The 18,156-nt window shown below is 34.6% G+C and overlaps 1 protein-coding gene and 1 pseudogene across 2 annotated transcripts; both read left to right on the forward strand.

Annotated features, from left to right (window-relative positions):
* The first annotated feature begins 906 nt into the window (after positions 1-906).
* LOC145629465 (DEK domain-containing chromatin-associated protein 4-like) lies at positions 907-9,930 on the forward strand. The gene is made up of 12 exons (XM_081682072.1): positions 907-1,088; positions 1,493-2,372; positions 2,467-2,500; positions 4,379-4,458; positions 5,927-5,986; positions 6,696-6,806; positions 7,218-7,298; positions 7,405-7,473; positions 7,670-8,150; positions 8,599-8,711; positions 9,214-9,244; positions 9,443-9,930. Exons 2-12 carry the CDS (start codon positions 1,578-1,580, stop codon positions 9,607-9,609), a joined length of 2,022 nt encoding a protein of 673 aa, XP_081538198.1. The 5' UTR covers positions 907-1,088; positions 1,493-1,577; the 3' UTR covers positions 9,610-9,930.
* A 4,373-nt stretch (positions 9,931-14,303) lies between these two features.
* LOC145629466 (nuclear transcription factor Y subunit B-3 pseudogene) lies at positions 14,304-15,875 on the forward strand (annotated as a pseudogene). The gene is made up of 2 exons (XR_014111682.1): positions 14,304-14,735; positions 14,962-15,875. The product of XR_014111682.1 is annotated as a nuclear transcription factor Y subunit B-3 pseudogene (transcript).
* Positions 15,876-18,156: the final 2,281 nt, after the last annotated feature.

The following is an 18,156-nucleotide window of genomic DNA, read 5'->3' on the forward strand; positions in this document are numbered from 1 at the left end:
ATTATATTATTATTATTATTATATGTTTTTTTCAATATTTTTGTTTCTCCGTGTATCCAAATGATGTGTTTGACATTACAGAAAAATACAATAAATCATGCATGCATATAAGATTTTTAATCTAATTTTATTATTGAAAAAAAACCTCAAAAAGATAATTGAAAGAACAATAATAGCAACGCATACGACAACAAATAATGAGTAAATAATGTTAATTATATTGATGAACTAAACTGAATAAAGCCGGATAAATAAACTACTTGTAATTATGTAGTACGAAGTAGTTTATTTTTCAATTATTTGATCTTCCATATTTCCATATAAGCAATAAGGTGAGAAGATGTAATCAACTTTCAATTATTTGATCTTCCATATTTCCATATAAGCAATAAGGTGAGAAGATGTAATCAACACCGCTTCCTTTTAAACTGCAAATATATCTAGATCCGAACATCGATCTTCACCATTTCACTAAGCATTAATAAAGAAATAAACTCTTTTAAGAGAACCCACTTCATTATCTCACTAAAATAAACCGCTATCCAAACAATTTAATCATGAGTCAAATCTAATATTTGTTTCTTGCCGTTATCAGTATAAAGATAAATTTCTTTCCAAATAACGACATAAACAACCTCTATTATTACAAAAAGTTACTAACTCGTTATAACGAGATACAAGTTAGAGATTCTCGAAAAAGAAAGGTGGCAAGAATAAGAATTCAATCGATCATTTTAGGTCATCCAAAACATTAAAACCTAACTAAAATCCGGTTTTTAAATCCGAGAAAGATAAATACTACTTGCGATAAAATAAATCCGAATGTTCCAATTTATTTATACCCCCATTATATAAAGAGGAGTTCCAAAGGATGAAGATGCCAAGTGTTGACTAAGCAAAGAAAATAAAAATTGTCCCTTTTTATTTTTCACTTCCCTCTTTTTTTTCTCTCTCTTAAATTCACGTTATTTGTTGTAAGAGGAGAGAGAAACACAAAAATAGGTGAGAGAAAGAGAGTGGAGTGAGAGAGTCGTCGAACTAGTTCGTTTCGAAGCTCTGATTCACTACTTTTTACATCAAAATTCACTGTAAGTTGTCAATTTTCTTGTAGTTTTCATTCGATTTGTTGATTTTCAGTTGTTATTTGTCATTGATTTTGTGTTTTTTGCTGTAATTATGATTGTAAAATGTCGCGTTTTGTCAGCCTAGGGTTTTGGTGATGAGTGTCAATTTGATTGGTTTTTGCGTTTGATTTGGGTTGAATTTCGTGCATTTAGCTTGTTAGGGTTAATTTTGCTGTGATTTTGGTTGTGTTTGGGGTTGATTTGAGTTGTTTGTGGATCTGTTCTTGTTGGTTTGGTGGAGAAAGTGGTGAATTGGTGTCTTTGTGGTGTAAGTTTTGGAATTTGTGTGTGTTTATGATCTGATTATGTGTTATGCAGGTTTTATGATGTGCAAAATTTGATATTTGTTGAAAATTCTTGGTTTTCAGGGTTTAGGAAGTTGTTGAGGGTGAAATTCGTTTGTTTTCTGCTGAAAGAAAGAAGCTTTAATTTAGTTGACTGTGGGATTTGATAATGGGGGAGGAGGATGCGAAGTCGGAAGTCATGGAGACCGTTATGAATGGGACCAAGTCTCCGGTGAAGGAGGCTGGAACTGTGGTGGAGGAAAAAGAAAACGGAGTCAAAGATATGGAAGAAGATAAGAAAGACGAGAATGACGGTAAAGCTGAGGAGAAAGCAGTTGATGAGGGGAAGGCGGTAGAGAAGGTGGATGAAGGCAAAGAGCCTAAAGAAGAGGAGGCCAAAGTAGAGGAAGGCAAAGAGCCTAAGGGAGAGAAAAAGGTTGAAGAAGAGGAGGGTAAAGAAGAACCTAAAACTGAGGCTAAGGAAGAAAAGAGCTCTAATGAAATTGAGAAGGACGTTGAAATGACTGAGAAAAATGAGGATTTGGAAGAGAAAGATGAGGTTGCTGGAAAAAAAGTTAAGGGTTCAGAAGAGAAGATGGATGAGGAGAAAGAGAATGAAGGCGAAAAGGTAGAGGGTAAAGAAGAGGCAATGGAGAGTGGAGAGGAAAAGGATCATGAAGAAAATGATAAAGAAGAGGTGAAAGGTAGTGAAAAGGAAGAAGAAGATGAGAAAATTAAGGAAGATGAGGAGGAAAAGGGGAACAAGGAGGAGAAATCCTCAAAGAAGCGTAGCCGGGGAAAGGGTGCTGAGGATAAGGGTGCAGATAAGAAAAAGAAAGTAGTCCAAAAGGAGTTGGAGCCGAGAACTCCAACTATTGATCGCCCAGTACGTGAACGAAAATCTGTAGAAAGGTTGGTTGCGACAATCGAGAAAGATAACTCTAGGGAATTTCACATCGAGAAGGTGCTGTTTGCATAATTCTCTATCCCTTCTGGTAGTTTTTTAAACTCTATATTCCCTGGAATTTAGTTCTCATTTTTGCTTGATAATATTGCAGGGTCGCGGCACCCCACTGAAAGAAATTCCTAACGGTATGTAGCTCCTTACCCTACCCATTTTGATCTGATTTACTTGAAATCTTTTTATTACATATGCATTATTGCTTAACATAGGCTGGTTGTGCATTTTATATTTAAAATTTTTTAAATCGTCTTATTCTTGTGTAAAAATAAAATAAAATCTAATAGTAATAATACATTAATACTCCTTTTGAAGAGAGAAATTCTTAATTATTTTATAAAAATAAAAAGTACTCGTATTCAATAACTGTGTTGTTTGGATTTGGTTGCTGACCAATAGTTAATTTCCCTTTTGGTTTTAGCTTTGAACTTTATCTCTTTGAATGGTTCTATGATTCTGTTGTGTAATTTTCATTTACTTAAAGCATGATTTGAACATCCATCTTACCATTTAAAGACTATGAATGGATTGCTGTGATTTGTATTTTCATTTATTATCTTGGCTTTTTTGCTTTCTGGCTCAAAATGCTGGGACTATGGCATTTAATCAATTGGACTTATTATATGTGTTTATAGGTATTATTGAATTTGTTTGAATGATTGTATGTAAGATGATGATACATGAATTAGTTTAACTGTGGCTAGAAATGATTCAACCAGTTAGCAGTTTCTAGTTTTTCCTGTTTGTGGCATAGAGAAAGAAGTATTGTCACTTTTACTGAGGAAAGTAGGTAGTAAGATGGAACTGTGTATTTGGCTGGAACAAAACTTATGCATGGTGGGATAAATTATTATCTTTTGCAGCAGATTGCCGTGTGATTGTATAAGTGTATCTCTTTGCAACAATTTTTGTGATTGTAAATTGTATTAGTATATGTACATTGCTGTTCTGCATCTTGCTATGGACTTGGTTCACAAATTCTAATCTAGAGCAACCTCCAGGCTGGAAAACCTCATGCCACTGTCAGGCCTCAACTTGAACCTGGAGATGTGAGGTGACTGGTCGGAGAGTCTTGATTATTGTTGTTAACTTTTTTTGCTGCATTAGTATCTGTCTTATTATGAAGACTTTTTTGTGTAACATTGAACCTCCCCTGTCATGTCCGCTTTTTTTTTTTTTTTTTTGTAAAATCTAATATTAACAATGCTCTCATGTTAAATTGTGTAAAAATGCTTCATGTCAAAGTGTTGATAAACTCTTTTCATTATGTAATATCATTTGAGTTTGTTGTTGAATGTAAATGGTATATAAATTGTTACAACACGAAAAATCTTATTCTTGCTATGCTTAGATGTGGGCATTCTTTCAAATGAAGTGATTTTCTGTTTGATGAACTCACTCAACCAACTAACGCTTCCCTTAATAAGAGATACGGTCATAGAGAAATATCCTATCAATGAGAGATTTGTTTACTGATTTGTAACTTTGTGAGTTCATTTATGATTCTCTCGTGGGAGTGTTTAAACGGATGAAGTTCATTTATCGCTCTCTATTGTTGAAATGAATAGTTGGATGAGCGAAACAAGATGTGAGGTTACCGGTTCAATCTAGCTTGGAGTCATGGACCCCTCCACCTGATAATTTTATTTTATTATTTTTTTTTCTATTTGATGCAAAAAACAGTAAAATAATGTTTCTGAACCTTCCACAGTGTAGCGAAACATGCTCAAGTAATAGTCCTCTCTCAAATTTCATATATAAAATCTGTTAATGTGGGTTGCCTAGTTTCATGTATGATGTGCTTCTTATCATTAGGGATTTTCATCTTATTTGAAGCAAGTGTTTCTTTGATGGATTATCTCAAATCTATCTGTAGGGTTCTCTGGCTTTATAATCATGTCCACTGCTCTTCTGAATAAATTAAATTCTTGCTAATGTATGGTGTTGTATGGTGTTTGGTTCAAAAGTATAATTTCCCCCCTTCTTCTGATGTTCCTTTTGCATTGCAGTTGCATACAAGCTTTCCAGGAAAAAGAGTGATGAAACCTTTAAGATGCTACATATGATTCTGTTTGGAAGAAGAGGGAAGGTGTGTATTTGCAGCTCTTTACTGGCAAAATCTCTTTTTGTTGTGGCACAATTATTTGCTCCATCTTTGTTGTGGAATTCATTTGGATTCAAAATTCCTTATTAGTAATTGATTTATATATGTTTGTCTTAGTAACTTATTCAATAGATAGTGTACATGCTTTGGGAGGTAATGATAATTAGCTAAGAATATGTTCCCTCTGTGTAACATATTGATTGTCACTTCCGCTGTTTGAGATTGAACTTTGATCGTGAAATTTTCTCATGCTATTAAGATATAGTAACACGAAACCAAATCTTTATTTCCAAAAGGGTAGGTAAATTTATAATAAGAGAAACTTGCAGTCAAATTATAAGCGTAAAGTGCAAACAATTGTTAATGTAAAACATGACATGCTTGAATGAATGTAATGCTAAATTGCTAATAGTAGCTTTTATTCAACTTCCAACATATTTTGAAATCTGTAGCTGGAAGGTCAAGAATTCTATCAACATCATATATTTCATCATTTACTTGTATATTACAAAAGAAATATAATTTGATAAAGTATCATTGCTTACTTGCATAGCAATAATGATTTGAACTTTGAAGTCATTAAACCGGGTACATACAAAGAAAATAATAAGATGACGGCGGACTTTTTTTTGCTATCTTTATGTTAAACCTTTGCAGTCGGTTCATCTTGCCAAACACTGACAATCTATAACATTGAAGCTCTAAACATTGTATGTATTTCCTAGACCTGCATTAAATAACTGTCAATTTGGTTTTGATTGACCCTTTACACTGTTGAAGTCTTGATAGTAGTACAGTCTGTTTTGTTAATTAGCAATATGGATTTGTCATATCAAATTAGAATTTTCCTGGAGATGTGAAAACTCATGCACTCTGATTTGGAATATTTGGATTTTAAGAATTGATCTTGTATGTAAACTGAGTGTTTAGGGTTTCACTCTGAAATGATCATGTTTTCGCCTTTTCGGTTTTTAGAATTAAATTTTTTCATACTTCTACTTGCATACATCAAATGATAAATTTTATATTTTTGCTGCATATCTAATTTTTATTAGTGTGGTGAACATTCTTTCCTCCCTGAATCACATGATCTTTAAATCTTCCATTCTTTCTTTTAAAAATAATCTTGTTTTTGGATGGGTTGGTGACTTGATGCTTGTTTTGGAGATGAGATCTATCTGTTTGGTAAAGGTGTGAACCAAGATTCTATACTATAAATGGTAAGGATTAACAGCAAGATGACAAATATAGACGCATTTATAAAGGGGAGGATGTATTGTCTACTAATTAATGAGTCACTTTAATTTATTTAATGTTGTACTCTCTGGGAGCCGTGGATTAACTTAATGATGTGCTTCAACAAAATGTATTGTTCACCATAATAAAATGTTTCATTGGAAGATTGATTGGGGATTGGACATTATTCTAATTAACTTTTTTTTTTCACTTGCAGGCAGGTGAATTTAAACGCAACGTATCGCGGTTTTCAGGTTTTGTCTGGCATGATAATGAGGTAATTCACAATTTTTTTTTGTGCAGGGCCCTGCACGTGTGAACATACTTTTTCATTATCTAAATCAGTTTTGAAGAACTAGATGTCCAAGCTTCTGTGTCTTAATTTTTCTGCGTGTTTTTGTCGGTGATTTATAAGTTTTATCTGCAGCTCATTGTTCAGTTCTTTTGTAATAGTGACCTTTATTCTGATATATAAAAGAGCTGTCCCTTTTTGTTACCAGTTAGCCTTGTGTGGCTTGTTTGCTTGCTGATTTATGTGTTGCATTAAAAAACATAATGTTTAAGATTAAAATGGATTGGATGTCTGATAGTCAGACATTGTGGGCAAGAAATAGTATTAGTATCATAGGCATCATCTAGAAAGAGTAGTCCAGTTTATGGAAATCTAGGAAATCTATGAGCTGCTTAAGTCTGCAGTCTAAGTGATCTGTCATTAATAATTATGGGAATAAAAGAGCACTTTATCAGGGAAAAGACAAGTGTCACAGATGGTTGTGTGTGTGCCCCTTGACCTTGTTCAACAACGTTAATTGAAGCAGGGTTGTATGATGTCTTTAATGTTCTTGTTACTGCTGCTCCTGACTTTGAATTTAATTAAGGAAAGGCACACCTAAGTTTCTTAGCACTCCTTTGTCTATTACTGCTGCTTAAAGTTAATTTACTTGTGGAGGGAAAGTTTGTCTTAAAGTTTATTAATCTAATTGCAGGAGAAGCAGAGGCTGAAAGTCAAGGAAAAGTTTGACAAGATTGTCAAAGAGAAATTGCTGGACTTCTGTGATGTGCTTGACATACCAGTTACTAAAGCCACCATCAGAAAGGTATGTCAATTAAGTTTCTTTGTATTATCATTGCCATGCCACTTGCCCTTTAACTTAGGCGCATTTATAATTAGATCGTAAGTTTCTGACAGTCATCTGTGGTTAATGCGAAGTGAAATGGGTTTTCTTGATATTACCTACCTTTCTCCTTTAAAAAAAACCTTTTTAACAGTGGTATTTCAATCTTCTGATTATGAAGTCTAGCATGCACATGTACTTTAGCTGACAAGGCAGCATTTGAAAGTAAAAGCCTATTGGAATATACTTGTCTTGTTCAGCATGATTTTGCTAATCTATGTACTTGTATTATTTTTGAACATTTTTTCATGTATAGCTATTTGGATTGAGCTTTTTGTAGAAATAATCTTGAATGTTTGAATTGTGATACTAAGTGTCCAAAGTATTGTACAGGAAGACGTTGTTTCCAAGCTGCTTGACTTTTTGGTTTCTCCTCATGCTACTACTACAGTTTTACTAGCGGAGCAAGATCAGGTTTGTAACTATAATATTGGAAGTGAATCTGTCATTGCAATGTGTAAAGCTGCTTATATGACATTTCAATTACCACTGCTGTTTGTATGCTATTTTGCTGTTTTAGGGCAAGAAGCGCAAGAGGTCTGCCACAAAAAGTGCATCTAAATCAACATCACCTAAGGGCTCTTCCAAGGTTCGGATCCCCCTTCTCTATCTGCCATATTTCAAATGCTCCTAGAATTTATACTTGGTCTCCAAATCATTGTACTTCTGTAATCTTTTGTATCGTCATTAAGATGGATGAGTTAAATATATACGTCATTTACATTGTTTGCATCCTGTGTTTATTAATTTTGTTTCCTTTTTTTTGTTGGCCATTATGGTTGCAGAGCCGGAAGAAGGCTGGCGATGCTTCTAAAAAAGAAGAAAAAAAGACTTCAGAGTCTGATGATGAGTCTGCGGATGAGGAAGAAAATGAGGAAGGGAAGAAGGAGAATGGAATTGCAGAGAAATCTGAGGATGAGAAATCTGAGCAGTCTGAGAGTGAAGAGAAAAAGGACATGTCTGAAGATGACTCTGGAGAAGATACACCAAAGGAGAAAGCAAGTTCAGGAAAAGCAAAACAGGAAAACAAGAAAAAGACTCCAAGTGTAGAATCTTCAGGAAAAGCTGCTAGCAAAATAGTTGTCACTCCTAAGAAAGCTAGGTCAGTGCCTAAAGGAACACCAAGAAAATCATCGTCAAACACAACCAAGGTTATTGAGAGCAAGGAATCAAGCCCTAAGGTGTTCTCAAGGAAGAAGAAGAAGGAAGAGCCGAAGACAGAGAAGTCTCCAGCTCCAAAGAAATCTGCTGCTAAGGAAAAACCTGGTAAGTTTAAAGCTTTGAACATCCGTCCAACTTAAGCACCACATGATATCTATCCGGATGCTCTGAAAATGCTCCACCTTTACTGTCATGCTTATTTTATATCGAACATTATTAATTGGCTTGGTTTATTCTCCAGCAAAAGCTGCTTCTGAAATTGATTCTGTTTGGAATTAAGAGAGGGGGGGGGGGGGGGGGGAGGAATATAATTGTGAATTTGTGAGTAATAACTTGCAGAGTTCTTTTGAAATAAATCATGTTAAGTTGCAATTCTTGTAGCATTTACTGCTAAAATACTACTGTACTAGGCTATGGGTTTGATTCGGATTTAATATTGATATCTGTCTAATTGTTGTCAGGTTGAAATTGTACATTATCAAGTATGGTTGCTAAGGTTGTGTGTCAAATCCTGAATAAAATCTTTAACTGAGTTTGCTTTGTTATTTTGAAGGTAAAAAGGCTGTGAAAGGGAAGGAGAAATCCAAAGAAGACAAATCAAAGCCAAGTGATGATGAACTAAGGAATGCAATATGTGACATTCTAAAACAAGTTGACTTTAATACGGTAAGAATTGAGTGTTTATAATGTGTCCATGTCTGTCACTGTTAAAAAAGATTTCTGAGTGTTTCATGGACCATCCATGGCTCATTGTTGCTCTACACTTACGTGCATTTGGTGTTAATTGACTTTAAGTTCTAGTTAACTTGTTCTGTCTTGCTCTTAAATGACTACACTTCCATCACCATGCTATATGAGACTTGGGGTGATAAGCTTATGCTAACCCTTACCTCTAAGCTAAGCTGGACATACTAGCTGAGGTGGTACTTACTATTCTGCCTGAATTGTACAAATTATATTATTTCTGCACGGGTATTGTTTATCATCGCTTTTTTGGGCCTTTTGATGGCTTGTGCAATGGTCACACTGGGATTTGTTGTTTCTGTATATCTCATTTTTTCTGCTTGCAGTTTCATGTTTGTGGTAGTTATATATAACACGTGCCTTGCAACACTTGGAGCTTATGCCTTTCACTTTCCTCACTGATATGTTTATTTATTATCTACAGGCAACCTTCACTGATATTCTGAAGCAACTTGGTAAGATTTCTCTTTAAATCTGGTTTTCTACAAATTGTAGACTACAATATCAAAATCACTAATTCGTAAGATATGGTGTAGTCTACAATATCTTACGAATGTTGATATTGAAAATATGGCCTACTAACATGATGGTCTTCTCAGATTTTTGATAGCATCTGCGGTTAGCCAGTCACTAACTTTCTTCTTTCCCTGCAGCCAAGCAATTCAGCACTGATCTCACATCCAGAAAGTCATTGATCAAGCTTATGATACAAGACGAGCTTACAAAACTAGCTGATGAAGCTGATGATGAGGAAGAGGGAGATGAGGTGGTTGCTGAAAAGACCGAAGCCCAGCCTGCTAGCAAAGAGGTGGAGGTCTGATTTGTGACTCAGCAGCAGAACAAGTGGTAAAATATATGTGATCATCTGTTCATACCTTCGTTTCTGCCCCGGGTTAAAGAAATTTAGATAGTATTAACTTTGCTTTAGTATCGGGCCTTGCTGTTAGTCTGTACAAGTAGCTGTAATCTATCGATAGTTGTTTATAATATTCTGGCAAACAAACTAGTCTTTTGCTAGCGATAGTACTAGAACAGTTGATGCTCATGCTGCTGAGTACTAAGAACAGTTGATGCTCATGCTGCTGCAGGATGCAGGTTGTAATATACAAATTTAAGAAATTGTTAGGTCTTTTACTTTTGAGCTTTTCTAAATTAAATCAACTTTTGTGGACAAAAAGGGTAGATCTTTTTTGATCATTTTTCAACTTGGGTTGAGAAAGAGGCCTTTCTTTTACTATTTTTTGACTTAAAAGTCTTAGATTTCTGATTTCATACTAGTTTCTTCTACTGTATGATGTTTCTTGTCATCTCAATTCTCTGAATAAATGGGTTATGTGGTGGTAGTTAGTTGTTGGCATGCATGAAGGAAAAAAATGTTAACTAGGATGGCAACCGTAGGTGGGGATCTTGAGGTTGATTTTACTTAATTTTCCTTCCCCTTGTGTTTTCCACTTGGATCAACACTGTGGATGACCTGAGATGTTGACATGAAGATAAGCCATGTCGAGTGAAGCATTTTTATCGCTATCGATCAATTTGTTTTTTTGGAAACAAATCAACCGAGTGCTGAGAAATAAATAATGAAGTGGTAACTAACTACTTTGTAATTTTTTTGGCAATCAAAATTAACCCTTTTTTTGGTTTTTTTTTTTTTTTTTTTTTTTTTTTTTGGGAAAATAAATTGGGAAAATAAATTTTTTGGGAAAATAAATTATTTGGGAATCGACTGATATTATTTGGGAAAATAAATTGCATTCTTATAAGGACAAGGTAAATTCTTATTAAATTTAAAGAACAAAAACCCGAACTATGCTATTCAATTTATTTATTTATTTATAAACCTGATTTAGTAATGTTTTTTTTTTTTTTTTTTTTTTTTTTTTTGAAACCTAGTAATGTATTTAGTAATTGCATATTTCTAATGAAGAACAGAAGAGGTAAGGCTGGACAAATATTTATTTTATTATTTTTTTTAAAAAAAAAAAATTGCTATCCAGGAATGCCCTTTTAATTGGCTGGATGGGACGATCTTAGTGAGTTGTTCATTCCATGAATAGCTCTAGAAGACAAACACGTATCAAGACCATAACTACTAGGATAAGTACGTGATGAATTTATACCATACATGTTCGTATTAATGAAGGATTGAGATAATATGACACATGTTTAAAAGAGCTTAATACTATGATAAAACGAAAAGAAGTGTGCGTTTATCATCATGGTAGTTATATCGGCAACAAACTACTCGAGAATTACTCCATAGCACATAGCAATCAATTGTACAAGATAACTTGCAATGGCAAGAAACAACAATAGCAATGGAAAGATGCGAGTATCATAATCACGTTGGCAAAGTGAGTCATAGGATACCATCGACTGTCAAAATCAAAGTTTCACCTAGTCACTTAGGGACAAAACTCTTTTCCACTCAACATAGTGGAGCATTTATTCAAGTAAAAAACCTAAAATAAGGGTACAATAATACAAAAGAATATGATAAATTTATTATGACACGTATGAAAGTATTTTGACTTGAAGTTATAATGAATTTATTTTCAAATTGTAAAATAATTCGGGGCTTATTCAATTGATGTAAATTTGCTTCAATTTATATATATAAAATTATGTAAATTTGCTTCAATTTATTAAAATGTATTTTATATCTAGACTGAATTTATAAAATTGCTTTCTTTGATTTCATAAGAGCTCGTTTTGTATTGTATCTAACATAACTCCTTCCGTGATTTATGATCTTAATTAGTCTCAAGATTATAGGTCGCCTTAATATTATTTAATACAAAGTATTCACTTTTATTTTTATAATAATTATACGTCTGTATCCTGAAAAAAAAAAACAACTAACTATACGTCTGTACTCCATAGTTACTTAAAGAATACAAAATATCTCAAAAAAAAAAAAAGGCAATGTATTACAAAAAATTTCAAATCATTTTGCACAAATGACAAGTCAAATATCATGGTAAATTGGTAATAATATTGCCCAACCAACTAAATTTTCATAGCAACATTAAATATTGTCTTAAAAATACACGAAATATGTAGAGATGTATGGTGATATTTATGAAATAATAGTGGAATTATAATTCAAATATTTAATGCCATAAAAAGGCCCAAATAAATATATGACCTACCCCATTATTTAAGCATTGATGTATTATTATTATTATTTGTTTTTTTCCTTGATGTTACACTATAATAGAGATTGATCAACTAAGATAATGTTATCCTAAACCGGCCAAACAGAAATTCTTAAAACTTTTATGCAAGTATAAATTATGTGATTTTCTTACTAGAATTTGGAGTTTAATTATTTTTTTCAAAGATAAAAGTATTCAAAGGGGCATATTAAAACTGCCAAAAAAAAAAAGGTGATGCATTTTATGACCTCTGAAGCTAGGAAAAGGTGATCGAACATCTTTGGCTTGGAAAAATTATTCCATGTTATAGAGAAAAAAGGGTTTCACTTTTAAAACCTTACTCTTCATTCAAATTTGCCTATTTTTACATCTTTCCATCATTTTCATGCATCTATTCCCTTATTGCTTACCTTTTTTGGACCATATATGCATCAAATTTCAAATTTAGACACCTAATTGATTGAGATAGTGATAGGTGTAATTAAACACAAACTTAATGTGATGAAACAAATCTTACCTTCTCTAAAGACTTGTTTCATATTCATTTAATCATTTGTATTGTATTTTACGTTAGTAAAAAAATTTAATGAAAGGATGGATAGGTGAGTGTGAATTTCAATAGTAAGGAAAATTATACATATAATTAAAGAGCGTACTAGAAATATTGGGTTGATATAAAGAGTGGAGAGATGGAGTAAAATGATAAAATTAAGCTTTTATTACATGAAATACTTCGTAATCCAAGATAATCTTGTCTCATTCTTGTCACACAATCACGTTTAGCATACTCCTACCTCCTTAAAATTAATAGTCACACAATGTCGATGAACAGGTTATGTCCTTAATGTCGATGAAATTGGTTTGCTATTATAAATACTCTTTTTGTACAACCATATTATAATATCCCTTAACGATAATTGATAAGGAGTTTGACGATATTATAATTAATCTAAATTTAGATGGATTATATTAATATTACTTGACCATTTGATTATCATCATTAACCAAAAGGAGAGAATACAAGACATGACAAGGATTGTAAAAAAGGAAGTCTAGTGTGCTTTCTAAGAAATATATTAATGTCTAATGTAAAGTAGGAGAACACTCTGATGAGTATTCAAATGAGTGAGCATTGAGCAATCTTTCTTAGACACTTGGACGCTAGCAATTGGATGATTGTAAAGAGAAGATATTTGCACTCCCAACAAATCTTCGTATATAAAATTTGATGGTCAATTGATGATTCCAAATTAAAGGTAATGAAATATCATTGAAATATCCTAATACCATGTCACCTAGTACAATCTACTATTCACCTCCCTCGCCCCCTCCTTCCAATTAAAAGCACAAATCGCTGTTACTAGGGGATCGGTCCTAGGACCTCCAGTAAGAAAGATAGATTTACGTTGGATTTACTACATAATGTTATAAGTCTTATAACTGTGGATACATTGAAATATTGGGCACATACATCTATCTTATTTATAAATTAAGATTATTATATGTGCAAATCATCTTTAAAGTCATATCAAATACAAGATGTCTGAAATAGTTTGTAGATAATCAAACCAAACTATTTAATCAGAATTATATCAAATCATGTTGAGTTTCGAGCAATGTTACGTATCTATGAGCCATTATTTTTACAAAATTGGTTAGAGAAATTCACGGAGGATTGAGCTTACTTGAAAGACAAGACCTGACAAGTCTTGAATTATATCACCGACCCTTTAAATCAAATAAGTTTAATTTCTTAACAAATAAAGTTGGTCCCTCAATCTCGTACATATGTATGATGGCTCAAGAAAGACGATCAACTACCTAAAATTGAATCGAGAATAATTAAACCAAATTTTCATCACACAATGACTTATTCAACTCGTTTTCTACGTTGATAAAAGGAATAATTTGGTAAATATATCATTATGAATTACTCTGCATGAAATTTGCTACTCCGTATTATGTTATAGGGTTTACATAAAATGTTTCGACTTCCTAATTGTCTAAGTTAACTGCAAATATACATCAATTAACTCCACTTTCACGTTAATTTATTCATGTTTACATGTATCATCTGTACATGTAACTGTTACGAGTATTATGAAACGAAGCGAGTACTCAGTATCTCTCACTCCCCTCCAACATAGTGGAGCCCAATCATCCCTACACCACTCTTAGTACTCCACATGTTAAAAGCCACCTAGATGAATGGTCAACATCACTTCTCCCACATTAACCAATCCAATCCAATCTAATGAACTTATCACCAAACAACGTCTTAGAATCTTCCACGTATCTTCTTCAAACAATCTTCTTCTTTTTTATTATTTTTTTCTTCTATAAAACTTTTTCATTTTATTATTTTCTTCTTCTTCATTTTCTTCAACAGCTAACAAATACTCCATTAACCAAAAAAACCGTCCTTTCTCTTCGCGAACTTTCTCATCTTTCCTCCTCTTTTTTCTCTCTCCTAAATTACGTCCTTTTCTTTCGTTTTTTCTCTTGATTTTTTTTGCTGATTTCACCTGAATTTGATTCCTACACTCTTAAATTACTCCGATTATCTACAATTTCAACCAAAATCGTCGGTTTCGATTTGTGTTTTTGGTTCAATTAGGAAGAATTAGGGTTTTTCTAAAACATTTTGCGCGAAATTGTGAATTTTTTTGAAGAGAGAGAAGTTGAATGTTTGGATTCAGAGTAGCAGTTGATTCACAACATCACAAGGATTTGAAAAGTCGAGCTTCTTCTCTAATTCATTTTTCGATCAAGTTTTCCTTCTGTTAAGGTAATTAATCGAACAAATTCTTCGCTAATATGTTAATTTTCTAGATAGAAATCGAAATTTTGAATCAATAATAGCTATTATTTCTAGAATTTGATCAAATCAAATTCTAACTCATCTTCTGTAAGATTACATACTTTTAGCTAGAAATTGCATAGTATTACCTATTAATTCCACTGATTTTGTAGAATTTGGTAGAAAAATCACGATCAAAATTATTTTTTCGCAGAATTTGCGCGAAATTGTTGAGAAGAAGAATTCAAACTGAGACGAGTTGACTCATGGGTGACTCGGACAATGACTCGGGAGGAAAGTCGAACAACTTCAGCCGCGGAGACTCGTACCCGAAAGAGCAGGACCGGTTCCTGCCGATCGCAAACGTGAGCCGGATCATGAAAAAGGCGCTACCGGCTAACGCCAAAATCTCGAAAGATGCAAAAGAAACGGTTCAAGAATGCGTTTCGGAGTTCATCAGCTTCATCACAGGAGAAGCATCCGATAAGTGTCAACGAGAGAAACGGAAGACGATCAACGGCGACGATCTTCTATGGGCGATGACCACGCTTGGGTTCGAGGAGTACGTTGAACCGTTGAAGATTTATCTACAGCGGTTCAGGGAGTTGGAAGGAGAGCGAACCGGGCTTGGACCCCCGGTTCAGGGAAATAATAGTAATAGTAATAGTAATAATAATAGTAACGGAGGCGTTGGGGTAAATAGTGGAAATGGTGGGGGTGTTTTTGGAATTTCACAAGGTGGACACGTGTATGGATATGGTAGTGGTGGTGGTGGTGGCGGCGGGGGTGGTGGAAGTGGTAGTGGGGGTAATAGAGGGATTTTGACTTATGGTGGGCCTGGTGGCGCTAATGGTGGGCCGAGGTGATGTTGTTGTTATGTTTTGTTGGGCCCCCACTAGGTCTTGTAAGTAGAGTGAGTGGGGTGTATGTATTTTGTTTTTATTTTTGGTATCTTTTTAGGTTTTCAAGTATTAATGTGAAATTAATTGGAGTTTGGTAGCTCTAGAGATTAGAGTGTATTTAAGAATTTGGTTTATTTTGGTCATGTTATTTAATAGTTTTGGTCATAGTGTACATAAAGCATTACGAATTTACAATTATGGATTATGATATGTGTCCTTTTGGAAATTGAAGAGAGTTGTGAAAAACGTGCAAGAATTGATGTTATGATTCTTATAGCATGGATGAGATGATTCTTAAACATTGATTCTATTGAATTTGCCTGTAATACTAGTTTATGACAGTTTTTCTTCACTTGTTACTTTTATTAAACTTGATTTGTATGTGGTTACTGGTGATCTATAAATATAAAAACACATACCTCATCATTCAAGTCTTGTCAATGGTAAAATACCAATTTAGAGGTATGTGATAGAAGAAAATTGTCTTCAATTTTGGAATTTTTAAAACTTTTTTCGCTCGGAAATAAATATTGCCGAGAGGTTTATTATGGTCCCTAATACCCTCTGGGAGTACCATTGGGTGGGTAAAATCATCTCATTTGCCTTAAAACGGTCAATTTACCAATTCACAACTTACACCGATTTCGTGAACTCAAGCCTACTACAGACATTTATGACAATATATAATGATCATATATGGTTCCAAACGGCATTATATGACTTTGATATGTATCTCATAGTGCCTCAAGACTTTTCACCACTGGGCTCGTAACCTCCGAAATTCCTATAAAAGTGTGGATAATAGCGTTTAAAATTTGGAATTTTTTTACCTTTTTTCGCCCGGAAATAAAAATTGCCGCGATATTAAGCATGGTCCAAAATATCTTTCGGGAGTGCAATTAGGTGGGTAGAACCATCCAATTTGCCTTAAAACGATCAATTTAAAAGTTCACAACTTTCAATGATTTCGTGAATTCAAGCCTACACGGACATTTATGACAACATATAATGGTCATATATGGTTCCATACGACATTACATAATCTAGAGATGTATCCCCAATGGCCTTAAGACTTTTTGCCACCTGGTCCCGCAGCCTTTGAAATTTCTTAAAAAGCGTGGATAATAGCCTTTACTTTTGGAATTTTTGACCTTTTTTCTTTCGAAAATAAAAATTACCGAGAATTTTACCTTGATCCCTAATACCCTCCGTGAGAACAATTAGGTGGGTGGAACCATCCAATTTGCCTTAAAACGGTCAATTTACCCGTTCACAACTTGCATCAATTTCGTGAACTCAATCCTACCACGGACATTTATGACAATATATAATGGTCATATATGGTTCCAAACGGCATTATATGACCCTGAAATGTATCCCCTAGGGCCTCAAGACTTTTCGCCATCGTACCCCGTAAACTCCAAAATTTCTCAAAAAGCGTTGATAGTAGCCTTCAATTTTGGATTTTTTGACCTTTTTTCGAACAAAAATAAAATTTGTCGAGATGTTTACCAAGGTCCCTATTACCCTCCGGGAGTCCAATTAGGTGAGTGGAACTAGAGCTGGGCATGGGCCGGGTTAGCACGCGGGCGGCCCGGGCACGGCACGAGGATGGCCCGGCACGGCACGGCCCGAAGGCAGGCCCGGCCCGGCACGACGGCACGCCCCTCGTGCCTCGTGCGGGCTGCGTTTAAAAAAAACCCAAAAATGGCCCGGCACGGCACGAGCCCGTGAAATGGCCCGTGGCACGGCCCGCGTGCATGGCCCGCAGGCACGGCCCGCGGGCTAACGGCTATAAACGGCTGCACTTAAATTATGAATGAACAATAAATATTAATATAATTTAAACAATATTTAATATAACTTAACTCCATAAAAAATTTAATAATTATTAAATTCAAATATTAAATTGTATAATTATTCAATTCAATTTTTTCTTTCATAAAAAGAATTCAAGTTTTTTTAAAGTTTTTTTTAATTTTTTTTTTAAAAAAAAAAAAGAAAAAAGGGTAAGCCGTGGGCCGGCACGGTGGCCGGCACGACGGGCGGCCCGGCACGGCACGACCGGCACGGTGGGCCGTGCCGTGCCGTGGACAGGGGAAGCTTGAAGGCCGGCACGGCACGGCACGGCCCGCCTCCACCGTGGGCCGGCACGGCCTGGCACGACACTGTTCATGGCCCGCCTAGGCACGGCCCACGGCAGGCCCGGCACGGCCCATGCCCACCACTAAGTGGAACCATCCAATTTACTTTAAAACGGTCAATGTACCCGTTTATAACTTGCACCGATTTCGTAAACACAAATCTACCACGGACATTTATGACATATAATGGTCATATATGGTTCCAAACGAAATTATCTGACCTTTAAATATATCCCCTGGAGCCTCAAGACTTTTCGCCACCAGGCCCGTAACCTCCGAAATTCCTATAAAAGCATGGATAAATAGCCTTCAATTTTGGATTTTTTTGACTTTTTTTCGTCCAGAAATAAAAATGCCGAGATG

The sequence above is a fragment of the Chenopodium album genome, chromosome 4, assembly GCF_948465745.1.
Source record: "Chenopodium album chromosome 4, dcCheAlbu1.1, whole genome shotgun sequence".
Taxonomy (NCBI): Eukaryota; Viridiplantae; Streptophyta; class Magnoliopsida; order Caryophyllales; family Amaranthaceae; genus Chenopodium; species Chenopodium album.